General features: G+C 46.2%; 1 protein-coding gene and 2 non-coding genes across 4 annotated transcripts in view; all 3 read left to right on the forward strand.

The window, feature by feature from the left end:
- Positions 1 to 2461: 2461 nt before the first annotated feature.
- On the forward strand, positions 2462 to 2543 carry TRNAS-AGA (transfer RNA serine (anticodon AGA)). The gene has a single exon. It is a non-coding gene; the product is annotated as a tRNA-Ser (tRNA).
- A 387-nt stretch (positions 2544 to 2930) lies between these two features.
- TRNAS-AGA (transfer RNA serine (anticodon AGA)) lies at positions 2931 to 3012 on the forward strand. Its single transcript has one exon. It is a non-coding gene; the product is annotated as a tRNA-Ser (tRNA).
- Positions 3013 to 3230: 218 nt separating this feature from the next.
- The window catches only part of HS1BP3 (HCLS1 binding protein 3), an 84730-nt gene continuing 68730 nt past the window's right edge, over positions 3231 to 19230 (forward strand). Inside the window, exons 1-2 of one of the 2 annotated variants that reach the window (XM_088480276.1) lie at positions 3231 to 3323; positions 7174 to 7339. In XM_088480276.1, coding sequence (XP_088336402.1) covers positions 3298 to 3323; positions 7174 to 7339 — 192 coding nt within the window. In that variant the 5' untranslated portion in view covers positions 3231 to 3297. The remainder of the gene's footprint in view (positions 3324 to 7173; positions 7340 to 19230) is intronic. The other variant, XM_088480277.1, reaches the window with a different exon arrangement.

A 19230-nucleotide genomic window follows, 5' to 3' on the forward strand; every position in this document is an offset into this window, starting at 1 on the left:
GAGATAAAGTGCCAACCAATCAGCTCCTAGCTGTAATTTTTCAAAACACATCCTATAGCATGTCAGTTAGAAGCTGATTGGTTGACACTTTACCTCTCTTCAAGCTTGTTCCTGGCTGGCCAGCATGAGATGTGATAGATTCTGAGCTAAAACAGGTAGGTTCTAGGAACGATAGGTAAAATCTCAGCATGTTCCTCCTGTACAGAATTACGGGATAGCGCATCAGCAACATTGGTGCTGAGATAAAACTAATTCTTTACCAGTTTAAAAGTTGTCGAAGCTGCAGATGACCACAGAGATGGGTCTCCTCCTTGATGGCCGTGATGGGTGCCACAGTAGGAGAGAATCACTTAAAAAATCGTAATAAAGAGGAAAACCCAGACATCTCTGTATGTCCTTTGCCTTGCAGGGTAATGTCCAATCAATGATCACTTGTACTTTCATTGGATCAATACAGACCTACTGGGGGAGATAATATAACCCAGAAAAGCCACCTTATTCACTTCAAATTAACATTTCTCAGCACACAAATGATTTCCCCCTAATATTGTCTGTATTATTTCCACATAACAATGATGTTCCATGAGAGAGGTAGAAATACAGCTCATCCAAGTAAACGTCTATGATTTTGCCCAAAAATTCTCAAAACCTTGAAAAAAGACAGTAGAGGCATTACGTAGGACGAAAGGCACCCAAGGGAGCGTGGCCTCACAAAAGATCCCCACTGACATCAGTCTGGGGTGTGTCCGGGGCTCCCTGAGCTGCCCCCAGGCTCACCCCACCGCACTGTTTAGATACCATGCGCATGTGCACAGCACACTCATCCGCGGTAAAAAAAAATGCTCCTATAACCCCCCTTCCGTGTTAGACACTGCCTGAAAGAAGAGGGATTGTCCCGCCAAAAGCGGGACGTTTGGGCCTCATTTTAAGAAAGGAGGGGGCCCGTGAGCAGACTCATTGCGGACCCCCTCCTCTATCCGGCGGTGCAGTAGATTCTGGCTTAGTGAAAATGGCGCCTACAGAGTTTTCCAGGGGACAGCAGTACTGCGCATGTGCGAGTCACCAGGAAAATAGCCGCCGCCATTTTCCCAGTGATTTGTGCTGCTTTGCAGTGCAGGCTTGGCACTGTAAAGCAGCACTACGGACAGGTAAGTATAAGACTATGGGTACAGGGTGTGTGGTGTGTGGGTCCCCCCTGGCCCCAGGGGCCCGTGTGCCCCGGTACACCCTCCACACATTATAGATACGCCCCTGCTAGCACGTCATTTTGGCCCCGCCCCCACTACACACTGCCGATATTACAGGCAGTGTGAAGCGGGGGGCGGTGCCAAAATGACGCGAATAGCGTCACCACCCCCCTTCGCTGCCGGGAGACTTGCGGTGGGACAGGAGGGGTCGGTGGTGGGACAGGAGGGGTCGGCGGCAGACGCGAGACTTGCCTGCCATCCCGGGAGGTCGGGAGCGGCACCCGATTTTCGGGAGGCTCCCGACCAAATCGGGAGGGTAGGCAAGTATGCAATGATCCCTATGGCTACATGTATTTTCTGAGAAGTATCTCTGTGTTTTCATCACCAATTAAATCTTGCTAACTGCTTTGGGGCTCATTTACATGTGGATGTAAGTCAGGTTTATGACACGCCCCTCAGATGTAGCAGTACACGCCCACTTTACCGCCGCGCTCATAGGTGCTGCTTTCACAATCTCCCTGAAATGCTTTTTCAAAAGTAGGCAAGTATGCCATATGTGTGTACTATGAGCCTGATTCAGCAAGGATCGCTATTGCGATTACGCATGCAATCAGACGATTGTTGCGTTCTGCGCAAGCACATGCATCACAGTGTGCGTGGGCGAACCCTCAACTGTGATCAACACTGCGATCACAGTACGCAGACCCAGAGTGATTTACAGGAAGTACCATTTGGGGATGGTGACCGGGGGGCTGGTCGGCAAAACGCAGGTGTTTCAGTGCGTTTCAACGCCATTAGAGGGTTGTGCATAATTTAGCCACTGCGATGCCATATGCAGCTTGGGCTTTCACTGCGTGCAATGAGGTTAGCAATTCTTGAGTAAGGTCAGACCTTGTGCAAGTGTGCGTGAGGCTGCGATGGTACCCGAAGTTACCGATGGTTTCGCAGTTTTGCTAAGTATTACGGATGTGTGTAAGGTAAAGCGGGCGTCCTTATATTAGGCTGCGTATGGCATTGCGATTGCAATCATTAGCATATCTTCGCAGTAAGACTGTGTGCGTAATCGCTATTGCGATGTCAATAGCAACCCTTACTGAATCAGCCCCAATAGGTACAATTTGTGCAATGAGCACTGCTACACAGCTTCAGTGATCTCAGAACTATCACAGACAAATAAACATAATAATATTAGAAAGAGTCATTCAATACTATGCAATGTGGGGGCTGTAATTTTATTTAAGAAAACCTTCTCAGCTGGATGTGACATCACCGCAGTAGTCGTGGCCGAGTGGTTAAGGCGATGGACTAGAAATCCATTGGGGTCTCCCCGCGCAGGTTCGAATCCTGCCGACTACGGCTCAGCTTTTAGTTATTTATTTTGCAATTCCAACAAAAAAAAGAAAATCTGTTGATTTGTCTTTCATCTCTTTCCATAATCAGAGGCGGAGGTCACATATCTCGGAAAAAAAAATTTTCTTCTTTGCAAAGTAATAGAAGCTACAAAAAATAAAATTCTGTTTTCACTTAGAAAAATATGCCACATGCTGCCTCCTGCAGTATTCCCTGGCCCCAGTCAGTGTATTAGCCATATGTGTGTACAATATGTGCACTAAGCACTGCTACACAGCTTCAGAGATCTCACAGAAGACAGTCATCATAATAAAGGAGGAAGAGTTCAGTGCTATGCAATGTGGGTGCTGCTCTTTTCAGAAAACCTCCTCAGCAGGCTGTGACATCACCGCAGTAGTCGTGGCCGAGTGGTTAAGGCGATGGACTAGAAATCCATTGGGGTCTCCCCGCGCAGGTTCGAATCCTGCCGACTACGGCTCAGCTTTTATTTATTTTGCGATCCCAGCAACAACAAAAAAAAGAAAATCTATTGTTTAATGTTTCATTTCTTTTTCCTGCTCAGGACATCTCAGCATGATAAAGGGCGGATGATGCCGATCACTGCAGTTTTTAGTTTTGTACTTTATTTTGCAACATTGTTTCCATTGGAGAATAAGTGGGACGTGCAGTAGTCCATTGCACCGGCCCCCTGGTATCCTGTCCCGTGACTGGCAGTAGCCCCGGCGGGGAGGGCGCTCGGCAGCAGCCTACAGCCGCCACCATGGCCGCCCCGGTGCTCACATCCAGGTCAGTGTTCTGTTCCAGGTAACCCTCTGCGTGCCAGGCCCCTGCTCTCTCACGTCTATCCACACTGATCAGCTATATCCTGTACTACTGCCCAGCTGTATACACAGTGACAGCTCCCTCACCTCTATCCACACTGATCACTGATCAGCTATATCCTGTGCTACTGCTCATCTGTATACACAGTGATAGCTCCCTCACCTCTATCCACACTGATCAGCTATATCCTGTGCTACTGCCCATCTATATACACAGTGATAGCTCCCTCACCTCTACCCACTGATCAGCTATATCCTGTGCTACTGCCCAGCTGTATACACAGTGACAGCACCCTCATCTCTATCCACTGATCAGCTATATCCTGTACTACTGCCCAGCTGTATACACAGTGACATCTCCCACGGCCTCTTTCTTGTGCTGCCTCTGCCGCGGTTATTACGTTATAGCTGAGATCCTTGTACCTAACAGCCCAGTGAGAGGGAATAAAATCAGGATTATAGAGGAAATTATATACTATAGGGCAATCATTAGGGTTCAGGTATATACTACAGTGCCTTCTGCCATAGTTATTGTTATTATCATCGTATAATAGTTTCCAACTGTCCCTATTTTCTATGGTCACTCTCTGGTTTGGAAGATTTACCCCTCAGAAATATCCCTGATTTTTATTTTTTATTTTGATTATTTACAGTGCAAATACTCTTGTTCTGTACATTGGGTGCAACACTCACTATTTATGAATACTCTCGGAGTTCTGTAACTGGCTGCACTTTCCCGCGGCCCTTTCTCCCTGTTGCCCCACAGTGGGAGTAGTTGGGTGGGTGGGGCAAGTCTGCCCCGAGTCAGATTGATTCCCACCGGGCGTGTGTCTGGCTCAGGACAGACTTTTGTAGAACTTTATTATTAATTATAAGAACTTGTAATGTTAGTAAATGCCACTGGGCCTGCGAACAAGATTTATGCAGTGCCAATACTTACGGAGGTTGAGCGATTGTTAGCCATTGTGCATGTGACCAGAGGATTCACAGGCAAGTTGAGTGACAGGTAGTCAGTGTTTGGGGGAGGTAACCGGGGGTGGTTATAAAAACGCAGGCGTCTCTGACTGTTTAATCTCCGTGTAATGGTTATGCATAAATTAGCCTTTGCCATCTCCTTCGGAGCTTGGCCAGGATGTACTAAAGGAAAAATGCGGTAAAAACCCAGTTTTCGGAGTTTTACCACTTTTCCATATGTACCATTACCTGGCCGCCGGCTCTCCGAGGAGGAGGGTAATGCCAGCTTTTGCTGGCTTTACCCTATAGAAGCCTATGGGCTTCTACCGCATCGCGCTGGTATGAGGGATCCGATCGGCTCCCTCCCAGCATGCCCCGCGGCCTCTGAGTCACTCTGCGCATGCGCAGATGGACTCCCGGGTCATAAACCCGGAAGTCAACGGCGAAGTGTGGCTCACAAAGGACAGCTCTTATCGGAAGAACTGTTCTTTGCGGTACAGATCTCATATGTTAGTACATATGCGATCAGTAGGGATGCGGTAAATAGCACCACTGTTAGTACATCCCGGCCTCTGAGAGCTCTCGGCGTGTCAGGAGATGCGCAGTGTTTGAGACAGGTCAGACTTGACTTAGAGGCTGCATGGCTGCCCGATGTACGCTGATGTAACCGATGTTACTCTCGCTCTCCCCAGTGAATGCAGTGAAAACTCAGCTTTGGGGGGGGGCCCCAAAGCTGAGTTTTCACTGCATTCACTTTTTCATTCAATTCCACAATAAATAATTGCTTACTGCCGCTATATGCGGCGAAAATAAATTATATTTAACCGATTTATGCGGGTATTGAGCAATATTCCGCTTAGACAGGCTTTGCACACACTGCTCCTAGTGGTGGAGCGTGGTAGTAACAAGCTCTAACATGGGTTTAAATTCCACTAACAGCTAAGTTTATTTTATTCCATATCAACCAATGCTATTGCTGTTCGTGCTAAACAGACAAAAAGAAAACAAATGTAAACCCCTTATGGGGTTAAACATGAATAAACTTTGTATAACCTTCATTACGCCACTAATTAATAAAAGTAATGTCTAATAAAGTGCACATATTTGGTATCACTATACATTTCAGAAGTCACAGAACAAATGTAACATGTGTAAATGAAGTTACACTAACTGCTTGAATAGAACAATTGGCAAATCCATGGTTAATGGTATAATATTATTTTCCTACTCAGCTATCCCTATTGTCCTGTACTAACCTTTCCTTGGTGTTTATCAAGTGCCTGCCTGCTACAAAGTATCCACTGTCATCAAGTTTAAATGCCTGGAGTTCTGCATAGCTGACATGGGGCGTATTAATGATTGGGAAATTACAGAAGGCTACCAGCGTCCAGCGCTTAGTATTAAACCGTAAAGGGAAAAATCAGCCAAATGACATTAAACTATGTTGTTTTGAGCCTCAAATAAAATTACTGCCTCAATTTTATGTACTGGCTTTTTTGGTTCCAAACATCGGTTATATTTCATGTTACTGTCCAAATGTCCAGTAATTTAATAGAAGGTTTTTTTTGTTCAATGATAGAAAAAGTTTGTAAGACAAGTGACAGTCCATCTATTCAGAGGAGACGTGTGATGACCGTACCAGTTGCCAAGATCTTCCAGTGCTTGATCAATTAAGCTTCATTACTGAAGCTTTTACTCTTTCCCAGTCTGTTTTGAGAGAGAGAGATACAGGAGTAACAGGAGTCTTGTTGTCCATTGTTTGAAAAGTCCCTGAGTGCCGCCATGATTGTCTTTCTCCCTCTCCATCTGCCTCCCCCCTCCAAGTCTTAGGGGTCTATTTACTAAGCAGTGTTAGGAGACAGAGTGAAAAGTGATAAGGTGCCAGCCAATCAGCTCCCAACTGTCATCTCACAGGCTGTGTTTGAAAAATGACAGTTGGAAGCTGATTGGCTGGCACCTTATCACTTTCTTATCACTTCTCACTCTGTCTCCTAACACTGCTTAGTAACTAGACTCCATAAAGTTGCAAAAACTCCTGTATTAGAATCGACCTTTCAGAGACAAGGAGGCTCTTTCTACAGGCTGTACATAATTGCACTGTGTATCCATCAGATTGTGGTGGGCACCAGTGATTTTTTTTCCCTTGCCTTCAGAGGATACCTAGGCCCCCCTAGTGCCTCAAAATAGAAGTGGATGGGGGCAAGCGACCTCAAGATTAAAGCACAAAGCTGCCGCAACCCATCTGTATGCGAGTAACGATGTCGGTATGTGATCCATTTTAAGCACCGCTTACAAACATTTGAAATGGTGATACACATACAAGTGGCACCTTTGTGGCTACTTTGTCATCTCTGACATAGATGTGGAATTCCAAAGCTCTCTGCTGACTATTTCAATGTGTCATGTGGCTGCTTGACATGGTAGACACTGCAGAAATGTGCAGAATATATCGATTGTTAATAGCAGTCTGAAGAAACAAATTAAGGAGAAAGGAAATGACCAAGGTTCTTCTTATATCCTGCCGTAGTAACTATGCTATGTTTTTAATGAGACTGTTGCTCTAAGGAGGAGAATAATCATAAACAGTCAGAAAGTATCAGTCTGTTGTAGAATTCCACTTATAAATATATAATGCAACATACTGGGGAGCCTGGTCCTGATGGCATCGCTGTTGGCAACCAAAAGATCTCCTGCATGAGCAAATCTATCTGTTGAACATATTTTACCAAACCACTGTACTTACTACTTGTCACTGTAGCCAATCCCATGCGCCTTGCATGCACGGTGTAATGACTGTCTTGTCTGGTGGTCAGTAGCAGCAATGCAACCTGGTAACATCGTGTCATCTCTACTCTTCCCAGGCAGCTTCAGAATGGTCACACTGCGCTAGACATGTGGGTACCGGAATATCAGGAGATTCGCGGCAAGATGATGACCGGTCATGTAGAGTATCAGATTGTGGTGGTCACTATGTTGCCTGCTTTCAAATCGGCCAGGCATAAGCCTGAGGATGTCGTACAGTTTGTTGTAAGTATGGATCGGAGCTGACAATCGGAACTACAGTAGTTGTTTCATAGACACGGTGCCCGATTAAGGGTCACATGGGTCTGAGACTGGACATGCTCAAGGGCCTATTGTGAGAAGCGTAGGAGGTGTGGCCAGTGCTGTGTGGGTGTGGCCTGTGCCATGTGGGCGTGTGCACCCTCTACACCACAGGTTCTCAAAGTCGGTCCTCAGGACCCCAAACAGTGCATGTTTTCCAGGTCTCCTCACAGAATCACAAGTGAAATAATTAGCTCCACCTATGGAACTTTTAAAATGTGTAAGTGAGTAATGACTACACCTGTGCACGTACCTGGAAAATGTTACTTGTGTGGGGTCCTGAGGACTGAGTTTGAGAAGCACTGATCTACACTATCTGCCCCAATGTCTCCCTACATATGTAACAGTAGCAAAATGACATAATTTATTGAGAAAAATATAAATGATTTTTGATTTATTTATGATTTATAGCCGACCATGTGGCGAGGTGGAGCCTGGAGCTGGAATTCCACCTGTCCCATTGTTAATCTGCCCTGCATTGAACCCTCCCCTACATGTGGATCAAACAAAGGATTTTCATAAATTCACTTGTAGGCATTGGGGGAATCCAGAAAACATGTTGGACAGACCTAATCCCTGCCATAGACGTTACCAAGTCTGATTAGAATCCAGTGTCTAGAATCGTTTAACACTGAAATCCAGATAGACCCGCTCTGTACTGTGGCCTAGCTGGAAGCTGGATAGTTGTGTCCCTGATCTATATTAGGCTCCGCTTGTTTGCTCAGTACTAAGTGAGATTTGTTTTGGAGGGTGTATTGGACTCTAGTAGATGTCATATTTTTAATAATGTAGTAAAAACTAATTTAAAGAGACATATCAGACTATAAGCAAATGCAATACAGCAAGGTTAGTGAGCAGGTAGTGATATCATGAAGGCATTAAACTTCTGTTGGTTCATAGCAAGGAGATCAGACACACCATTAAGGGAAGTGTCCAGGATATCGTATCACAGCCATAAAGGGGGTTATTGTAGTAGTGAAAGGGTAACCTACAAATAAGAAGTATGTTAGCTGTTATTCCAAATTAGACTCCTTAATCGTGACAGGGTTATGAGTTAGCGATGCCATTTGGATTATTTAAAACAATCAGAGGGAGATTTATCAAAGCTTGGAGAGAGATAAAGTACCAACCTGTCACTTTACAGACTGTTTTAAAAAAAAATTACAGTTAGGAGCTGATTGGTTGGTACTTTATCTTTCCGCTTTATCGTTCTCCGCGCTTTTATACATACCCCCCCCCTCAGTTTTTCCAAACTATTTGTCCATATTTCTACATCATAAAGCTTTTCAACAATGTACAAGGCTGGTGCGCAACACATTTGGAATAAGAAGAATATTCGAGCAGTTATATTATAACTAGGGGTGTGCACCGGCCACTTTTCGTGTTTTGGATCTGGATCTTTCTTTGTGTTTTGGATCTGGATTGGTTTTGCCAAAACCACCCTTCCGTGTTTTGGGTTCTGGGTTTTGTGTTTTGGATCTGTATTTTTTCTTAAAAAATAAAAAAAAACGCTAAAATCACATAAAATGGGCCTTTTTTTGTTCCTACGCTATTAATAACCCCAATAACATTAATTTCCACTCATTTCCAGTCTATTCTGAACACCTCACACCTCACAATATTGTTTTTAGGCCAAAAGGTTGCACCGAGGTAGCTGGATGACTATGCTAAGCGACACAAGTGGGCAGCACAAACACGTGGCCCATCTAGGAGTGGCACTGCAGTGGCAGACAGGAAGCCAATCAGCGTTATGGTGCCCATTTGCATGTAGCACGAACCCGGGAGATCCGTGCTACATGCATCTGTGTGATTGGCACAGAGCAATGACAGGTCCGTGAGACCCGTCTGTGCTGCTGAGGTAAAAAAAAAAAAAAAAAAACCTGTGTAAAAAAAGAAAAAAATGGCGTGCACCCCCCCAAAAAAGAGCAACCAGCCCCGGGCATTAGTAACCCAGTGCTGGGTGTGCTTAAATACAGGGGACAAACGACGTAGGTGTCCCCTGTACTTAAGCACAACCAGCACCGGGCTAGTCAGAACCAGCGCTGGTTGCCAAAATACGGGGGGACAAATGATGTAGGGGTCCCCCGTATTCTGCGCAACCAGCTCTGGGCTCTGATCCGGTCCTGGTTCTGGAAATACAGGGGAAAAAAATTAGTAGTGTTCCCCTGTATGTTCCAGAACCAGCACTGGACTTTTTCTAGCGGGGGGCTGATGCCACAGCCAGGGGAGCCCTTTCACCGGGCCCCCCAGCCGCAGCATCAGCCCTGACCGCTAGTCAGCCCAGGCCGGGGATCCCTGGAGAGCTGGGGACCCCCCCAATAAAGGGGTCACCCTCTCCAGGGCACCCCAGGCCCAGGCTGATAGCCCAGGGCTATCCCCGCCACCCCTGGTGGTGGTGGGTGGCGGGTTGATTGTGTGGTGTGGTGTAAATAAAGAATATCAAACATTGTCTTTACAAGTAGAACTGCAAGTCCCAGCTAGCCTGCCCCGCATGCTGGTACTTGGAGAACCACAAGTACCAGCATGCAGGTCATTAAGGGCCCACTAGTACCTGTAGTTCACCTGTAAAAAAAAATGTTTAAAAAAACACAGGACACACACACCGTGACAGTATAAGTTTATTAAACATACATACACACACACACACGCATGTACACATACTCACCTATGTAACATCGTCCACTTGTCCGGTAAAGTATCCATAGGGGACCTGTGAAAAAAAACATACTCACCATCTCCTATGCGAGGTTCTGTCCTCTTCGTTCCAAAGTAGGCATCCCCGGACTTGGCAAAAAAACAAAACGAAAACGCGATCCACGAACTTATTAGTACCTAATTATAAGACCCCTCCTAATACACTTTCCGGGTAAGAAAAATAATTGGCCAATGATCGCATTGACCACTGGTGCCCAAACTTGCTCCCAAGGGACCATAATTGTTCATATTTTCCATACTACCCTGTGTATCTTTTAAAATGTCCCAGTTAATAATGAATACACCTGTGCGCCAACTAGGAGATCTGGAAAACTGTTCGGGGTCCATGAGGGAGGGGGTCTAACTCTATTTACATTCAAAAATTCTCAGGCATTGCCTGGCTTAATAGTTTTCATTCTTATTCCCAGAGGCTGCCCGTTGAACACCATGAACAAACATCCATGTACAAACTTATTTCCTTTTGGAGGCTAATATGCATTGGTGTCTGTGCTTAGTTACATTTAGTTTTGCAGAGAAATGAATACGGTAGTCTCTAATCTCTGTACATATGAATTATGTGCAGATTGATTTGTACATCAGAGTTTTTATGTATGTAGATTTAGAGAAGAAAAATTTACTAATTCTGAAATTATAAAAGTGTCTGTTATAGCAGCACTGAGTTAATGCAGTACTTTTTCCCATCCAGCAGGTGGAGCTGTTTTGAGTTGGTAAGCATGGAGTGGTTTTGTTAGGACGAATACTGGGCCTGCTTCACTAATGTACGCTAAGTCGCTAACGCAATCTCGGCTGCGATCCCGCACAGAGCCGCTGTACGATAATATGCAAATGTCGCAGACGCCTGGATATGTACTGAGACGCCCACCGGGGCCATCGCAAATCCATGCAACTGTGTACGCAGTGCCCCTCACTGTGAGCGCCATCGCTAAAGTACCTTGGCCCATGCGCAGTGCCTTCGTGACGCATGCACAGTCGGACGATAATCGATGAACTGCGTAGATCTAGGCACAGATATCCGCAGATTGCATCCGCCAGGATTTTTATGGGTACAGGATATAGCAACACAAGAGCTAACGTATCACAGAGGGCTACTAGGAACCACACGAATCTCTCCTTATTGTTCTAATTATTTCTTACTGTCGTACTGGGCTCATGTGACAGATGTCACCGATAACAGAGTAGGGACTGTACAGACGGAGACTGACATAAATCTGGCGTGTTGCAAATAGATTAATTATTTATGAAAACAGGCAGAAAGGCCACATGGTGAAACATTGCAGTCTCCACTTTGCTTTTGGGAAATGCAGATTTTCCGCGTCGCTGATAATAATAAAACAGGACACTTTAGCACACTGCCTTTATTATGACGATGTGTTAAACCCTAGACCCGAAATAAATAATATAAATAAAGTTGGGTGCGTAGCCCCCCCCCCCGACACACTCTTTGAATTTGGATAATGTTAGAATTATTGGCATTTTTGTCGTTAGTTTGACGGAGGCTCATATGACATCAGATTGATTCCAGACCTTCCATCGCCATTAGTGTGGTAATGAAACGTGTGAAGCCATGCCTGATATTCAAACACACTAAATTAAATTACTAGTATCTACTGCTGGCAGGAACGCTCACGATATTTTCATTTCAATTCAGAGCTACCATTGCCAAAATATAACGCGCTGTCCCTGAGCCAGCCGGGGCGACTGCTTTAGAGAAATAGGCGCTTGCAGCTTTTTTCTGAAAAATTGTTTTGAAATATAACCGTTTTATTTTTCTTGCTGGGGCACGTTCCCCGAATTGGCAAAACTCAGTGTTTCTGGACCGATATTTTTCTATTTTTGGCTAATTTTGTGTTTGGAGTCCTCTTAAATCAGTTCTCGATTCCTGGCTATCAAAGGTACATTATAATGAAAGATTAGCTTTTCTAAATAATATTTTGAGATGTTTCTTCCTGAATAACATAAGAACGCATAACCATTTTCCACAATAAACCAGCCACCGGGGACGCTGTACTCCTGGAGCTGTTGTATCTTGGCTAAGTAATAAGAGCGGTATGTTAGCAAAGTACGAGAAATTATGGAGGAAAGTATGGTCCTTCATTCCAGTAACCAGGGCGATCTCCTCTAAATGTTCCTGCATTAATCGAGCTCATCAGTGCAAGGGTGACAGGAACCCAACGTTTTCTATGGACTGCTATATGCAGATAATCGCTGTGTTCCTGTGGCTGCACGCGCTCTCCCGAAAAGGGAGCGTGGCCATTGAAAGGGGGGCACGTCTATAAGACGCATCCCCTTTTCGTCACTCTTGGGGGCGTGCCCGGCACTTAGGGACACGCCGGGCAGCCCCCAAGCGCTGCAGACAGGGAGAATAGATGCCGGGCGCATGCGCCCGGCGTCTATTCTCCGGTGGTGACCGTGTCACCACACATTTCCCCACCCACGGGATACTGCGACCTGCAGATGAAGACGGCACCCAAAGGCTGTTTGCCCTCCTTCTGGAAGCTTACAATCTATAGGGAAAGAGGCATTGATACAGAAGGATAAGTGCTACATTATGCATATTGGTCCAGCCAGATTGCAGAGGTACTTGGTGGGCTGTGTGATCCAGTCACATAGTGGATGCGAAAGTGAAGAAAGAGAAAATATGTTTTCAGGGAACGCTTGAAGGTTTGGAGGCTAGAAGAAAGTCTTATTGTATATGGGAGGGCATCCCACAAAGTGGGTGCAGTCCGAAAAAAGTCCTGTAACTGTGAATGAGAGCAGGTAATGATTGTGGATGAGAGATGCAGATCTTGCGCAGAGCGGAGAGGTCAAGCTGGGAGATATTTGCGATAAGCAAAGAGATGTACTCGTATGTTGGTGTAGTTTGGTTAATAGTCTTATGTGTAAGTAGATGTATTTTTATTGAATTTGGTAAAATACAGGTAATGTAAGGCCTGAGGGCCTGACTCAGCAAGGAACGCAGTTGCTAATAAGCACGTAATCGGCCAATTGTTGCGTAATGCGTATGCAGATGCAAACTAGCCATTGCGATCGGGACTTTGATCGCAGTGACTACACAGACCCATCACAGAGTGATTGACAGGAAATGCTGTTTGTGGGTGTGACGGGGTGGTCGGGGAAACACAGGCGTGCCAGTGCGTATGAATGCCGTTTCAAGGGCGTGCATAAATTATCCACTGAGATGCCTTACGCAGCCTGAGGACTCATAGCGTGCGATGAGTTAGAAATTTCTGAGTATGGTCAGAGCTTGTGCAAGTGTGCGTGAGGCTGCGATGATACTCGATTGTACCAATGTTTTTTGCAGTCTTGCTAAACATTATGGATGTGTGTAAGGTAAAGTGGGCGTCCTTATGTTGTGCTGCGGCGGCATTGCGATGGCAATGAATTAGCATACTATCACAGTGGAACTGCGTGCGTAATCTCTGTTGCATTCGCAGTTGCGATCCGTAATGAATCAGGCCCTGAGCGTGGAGAAGCAGAAGATGACCGTTTTGAGAGGGAGGTCATCCTCGCAGCTGCATTCAGTATAGATTATTGGGGTGACCGTCTGTTACAGGGAAGACCAGTAAGGAGATTATTGCAATAATCAGTGCGGATAATGATGAGTGCATGAATTAGAGACACAGGGACCTGACTTGGAGGCGGGCGCTGCTGCATCCATTAGCGCATCTCCTGCCGGAGTGGCGGCTGCGATAATAAACAAATGCTAGTGTCTGCCTCTCCATGGTGCTATCGCCTGCGTCTATATGTGCATGCCCTGAGACGCCCACTTTCAGCCTCTCGCCGTACTGTAACACTGACTCTTGACACGCCACCATTGTGTGCACCATCAACACTTGCACCACCTCTATGGCCGGTGCCGTACCTCCGTCTGATTGCGGCCTCTGCAGCTGCGGCCCTGCATCTGAGAATGCAGCCGCTCTTACTGACACACCCGCGTAACACGCCCATGAGACTTTCTTTTTTTTTTGCATTCATTTTCAGGCCACCTCCCAGTCACCACCCAAGAACGTCCGTCCCAATTCCCCCCCGCCCCTTTGCTAATACCATTTTCAGAACTTTTTGCGGTTGCTCATTGGCAAATAATCGCTTAACTACGTGAACATCGGCCCACAGTGTGTACCAGTAAGACGAACCTATGCCAGTACACTGCCACCATCTCCTGCACTGGTAGCACCTGGTGGATGATGTCATAGCCTGGTCCTCCCATCAGCAGGGACTGGCAACATTTCCCCAGTCCTCCATTCCTTAGTCCCCTACACTAGCGCCTCCTTGTGTTTCTCTGACAGAACTGATTATTGGTTCAATCAGCTGCCGTACCCTATTTCTGACAACTGGCTTGATTCAGAGGCGGACGCAGTAGCGGGGATGGAGTCCTGAAGCCGATGTCTAAATGCCGACCGCTGGCTTCCAGACACTGTAATCCTGACTAGGGACGAATGACAGGCGTCTAAATCTAGACACCTGTCATTTGGCCGACGTCGGGAGACCGGCACCCAGCATCCCGATCGAGCGGATGCCGGGCGCCGCAGCGGACAGCCGCACGCGGGGGGGGGGGGGTAGGGTTAGGTTTAGGGCTCCTGGGGGGGACTTAGGGTTAGGCACCCCCCCCGGGAGGTTAGGGTTAGGCTAGGGGGAGGGAGGGTTAGGGTTACGCACCCCCGGGGGGAGGTTAGGGTTAGGCACCCCCCCCTGGGGGGGACTTAGCTATAGGCAGTGGGGAAGGGGGGGTTAGGGTTAGGCACAGGAGGGGGAGGTTAGGGTTAGGCACTCCTAAAGGAGGGTTAGGGGTAGAATTAGATTAGTTTATACTTACACTTAGGACGATCGGGATTTCCTCCTTTGTCGGGCAGCCGGCAGTAATACATCACACCCCAGTGGCGGCCTTGGTAGCGTATGTTGGCTTTCTGCCGTCTACGACTTTATGCAAATGCCGCTACAAAGTCCTTCCCTTGTGCACATCCGTGTGGGCGAAGGTGCAAGTACTGAGATGCCCACTGTCTGCATCCTCAGGCGCTGTAATAGCGATTGGTGCATGTTCAGAGGCGCCATCGGTTCCCCCATCAACACTTGCAGTAGCGCTATGACAGGTGCCGTTTCTCTGTCCGTGTTAGGCAATTATGTTCATCTGTGAATGAGGCCCGAAGCTCGGCGTGCTGGATGTTGTGACAGACCTCTATCAGGTGACTGTTTCTGAGCACAGGAACTCCGTTGTCTGGGTGCTACTCAGTTCTCAATGCATCTACCACACTGTAATATATGGTTCCTGCTGCCCGCTCGGATTCCTCTTCGCAACCTTGGACCTCTTTCCCATAGGAAGGAGCGGTGCACCGGGAACCAGCACCAGCTGAAGACACAAGCGAACTCTGAACATTCTCAGTTTGCTGAATATTAGGCAGCCCTATCGGTCCCCAAATAATAAATGGTCCCATTACAAAAAACATGCAGAAATTAGCATTTACAAACATGTAACGGGCGCCTTAGTGATGATGAATAGGCCCCCCTATGAGGTGGGTTTTCCATATAGTGTGTTTGTTTTGGGTGTATTTTATGTCCTTGTGTGTGAGTGTGGTAGTAGTGTTATTGTTTGTTTGTGTTTTATATATTTGTGTATTAAGTAGGGGTGTGCACCGGCCACTTTTCGTGTTTTGTGTTTTGGTTTTGGATCTGGATCTTTCTTCGTGTTTTGGATCTGGATTGGTTTTGCCAAAACCACCCTTGCGTGTTTTGGGTTCTGGGTTTTGTGTTTTGGATCTGTATTTTTTTGAAAAAAAGCATAAAAACAGCTAAAATCACAGAATTTGTAGGTTTTTCTGCTCCTATGCTATTATTAACCTCAATAACCTTAATTTCCACTCATTTCCAGTCTATTCTGAATACCTCACACCTCACAATAGTGTTTTTATGTCCAAAAGGTTGCACCGAGGTAGCTGGATGACTATGCTAAGCGACACAAGTGGGCGGCACAAACACGTGACCCATCTAGGCGTGAAACTGCAGTGGCAGACAGGATGGGATTGAAAAACTAGGCCCCAAACTGTACATAATGCAAAGAAAAAAAAGAGGTGCAAGATGGAATTGTCCTTGGGCCCTCCCACCCACCCTTATGTTGTATAAACAGGACATGCACACTTTAACAAACCAATCATTTCAGCGCCAGGGTCTGCCACACAACTGTGGCTGAAATGATTGGTTCGTTTGGGCCCCCACAAAACAAGCTGGCAATTTATCTGTCCCTGCACAAACTGGCTCTACGGAGGCAAGATGTCATCCTCATCCTCCTCATCCACCGATTCCTCACCCTCTTCAGTGTGTACATCCTCATCCTCACAGAGTATTAATTCGTCCCTGCTGGAACCACAGGTCCCTCTGTACGTTCTGGAGGCTGGTCTCCCTGGAAGAGTTGATAATTCATTTTATGAACATCATCTTCTCCACATTTTGTGGAAGCAACCTCCTACGCCTTTCGCTGACAAGGTTCCCGGCTGCACTAAACACTCTTTCGGAGTACACACTGGAGGGGGGGCAACTCAGGTAAAATAGAGCCAGTTTGTACAGGGACCTCCAAATTGCTTCTTTTTCCTGCCAGTACAGGTACGGACTGTCTGACATGCCTACTTGGATGCTGTCACCGATGTAATCCTTTAACAGACAGACGCACGCTTGTCGCTGCTGCTTTGAGGATTCAAGTGCGGCTACAGCCCACACAATTCACAAAGACAGAAAAAAAAAAGAATATTTTTATTGTTTGTGGAGCACACTTTGAGGGTTACACCACCCTTTAACAGACAGACGCACGCTTGTCGCTGCTGCTTTGAGGATGCAAGTGCGGCTACAGCCCACACAATTCACAAAGACAGAAAAAAGAAGAACAATATTTTAATTGTTTGTGTAGAACACTTTGAGGTGTCACCACCCTTTAACAGACAGACGCACGCTTGTCGCTGCTGCTTTAAGGATGCAGGTGCGGCTACAGCCCACACAATTCACATAGACAGAAAAAAAAAGAACAATATTTTAATTGTTTGTGTAGCACACTTTGAGGGTGTCACCACCCTTTAACAGACAGACGCACGCTTGTCGCTGCTGCTTTAAGGATGCAGGTGCGGCTACATCGCACACAAGTCACAAACACATTAAAAAAATAGTTTTTTATTTTTTGGAGCACTTTGAGAGTTACACCACCCTTTAACAGACAGACGCACGCTTGTCGCTGCTGCTTTAAGGATGCAGGTGCGGCTACAGCCCACACATTTCACAAAGACCGAAAAAAAAAGAACAATATTTTAATTGTTTGTGTAGAACACTTTGAGGGTGTCACCACCCTTTAACAGACAGACGCACGCTTGTCGCTGCTGCTTTAAGGATGCAGGTGCGGCTACAGCCCACACATTTCACAAAGACCGAAAAAAAAAGAACAATATTTTAATTGTTTGTGTAGAACACTTTGAGGGTGTCACCACCCTTTAACAGACAGACGCACGCTTGTCGCTGCTGCTTTAAGGATGCAGGTGCGGCTACAGCCCACACATTTCACAAAGACCAAAAAAAAAAGAACAATATTTTAATTGTTTGTGTAGCACACTTTGAGGGTGTCACCACCCTTTAACAGACAGACGCACGCTTGTCGCTGCTGCTTTAAGGATGCAGGTGCGGCTACAGCTCATACAATTCACAAAGACAGAAAAAAAAAGAACAATATTTTAATTGTTTGTGTAGCACACTTTGAGGGTGTCACCACCCTTTAACAGACAGACGCACGCTTGTCGCTGCTGCTTTAAGGATGCAGGTGCGGCTACAGCCCACACATTTCACAAAGACCAAAAAAAAAAGAACAATATTTTAATTGTTTGTGTAGCACACTTTGAGGGTGTCACCACCCTTTAACAGACAGACGCACGCTTGTCGCTGCTGCTTTAAGGATGCAGGTGCGGCTACAGCCCACACAATTCACAAAGACAGAAAAAAAAGAACAATATTTTAATTGTTTGTGTAGCACACTTTGAGGGTGTCACCACCCTTTAACAGACAGACGCACGCTTGTCGCTGCTGCTTTAAGGATGCAGGTGCGGCTACAGCCCACACAATTCACAAAGACAGAAAAAAAAAGAACAATATTTTAATTGTTTGTGTAGCACACTTTGAGGGTGTCACCACCCTTTAACAGACAGACGCACGCTTGTCGCTGCTGCTTTGAGGATGCAGGTGGAATCTAGACGGGATTTGGAACCGAGGACACACTACCTCCATCAATTGTCTAAATCCCACTGCACTAATGTCGGATACCGGACGCACGTCTAACACCAACATAGCAGTCAAGGCCTCAGTTATACGTTTTGCTTCAGGATGACTGCTGTCGTACTTCATCCTCATCGCTAGGGACTGTTGGAGGGTCAATTGTTTAGTAAAAGTAGTGATGTTCCTACTTCCTCTCTGGGATGATGAACAACTCCCAGCAGCAGCAACAGCACTAGGAGGAAGTGGTTCTTGATCTTTCCCTATTTTATTTTTATCGGAGAAAGTTTGGTCCTCCATTTATGTTATATTGATATATATACGTGCGGCTAAAGCGCACACAAACACAGAAAATATTATTTTATTTTTGCTGGAGAGTAGTGCACTTTGTGGGTTACACCACCCTTTAAGAAATGAGCCAGCCGGCTCTTTACTTATGGGACACAGGCGCACGCTTGGCGCTGCTCCTTTGTTGATGCACGTGCAGCCACAGTGCACACAATTCACAAACACAGAAAATAAATTTTTTTTTGGTTTGGACTGGAGTGTACTTTCGGGGGTTACAGCACCCTTAACGGTCAAGCCAGCCGGCCCTTTACTTATGACACAGGCGCACGCTTGGCACTACTTTGTTGATGCACGTGCGGCTACTGCGCACACAATTCACAAACACAGAAAATAATTTTTTTTTTGGTTTGGACTGGAGTGTACTTTCGGGGGTTACAGCACCCTTAACGGTCAAGCCAGCCGGCCCTTTACTTATGACACAGGCGCACGCTTGGCACTACTTTGTTGATGCACGTGCGGCTACTGCGCACACAATTCACAAACACAGAAAATTATTTTTTTTTTGGTTTGGACTGTAGTGT

The sequence above is a fragment of the Taudactylus pleione genome, unplaced genomic scaffold (genome assembly GCF_031769625.1).
Source record: "Taudactylus pleione unplaced genomic scaffold, aTauple2 ptg000252l, whole genome shotgun sequence".
In the NCBI taxonomy this organism is placed as follows: domain Eukaryota; kingdom Metazoa; phylum Chordata; class Amphibia; order Anura; family Myobatrachidae; genus Taudactylus; species Taudactylus pleione.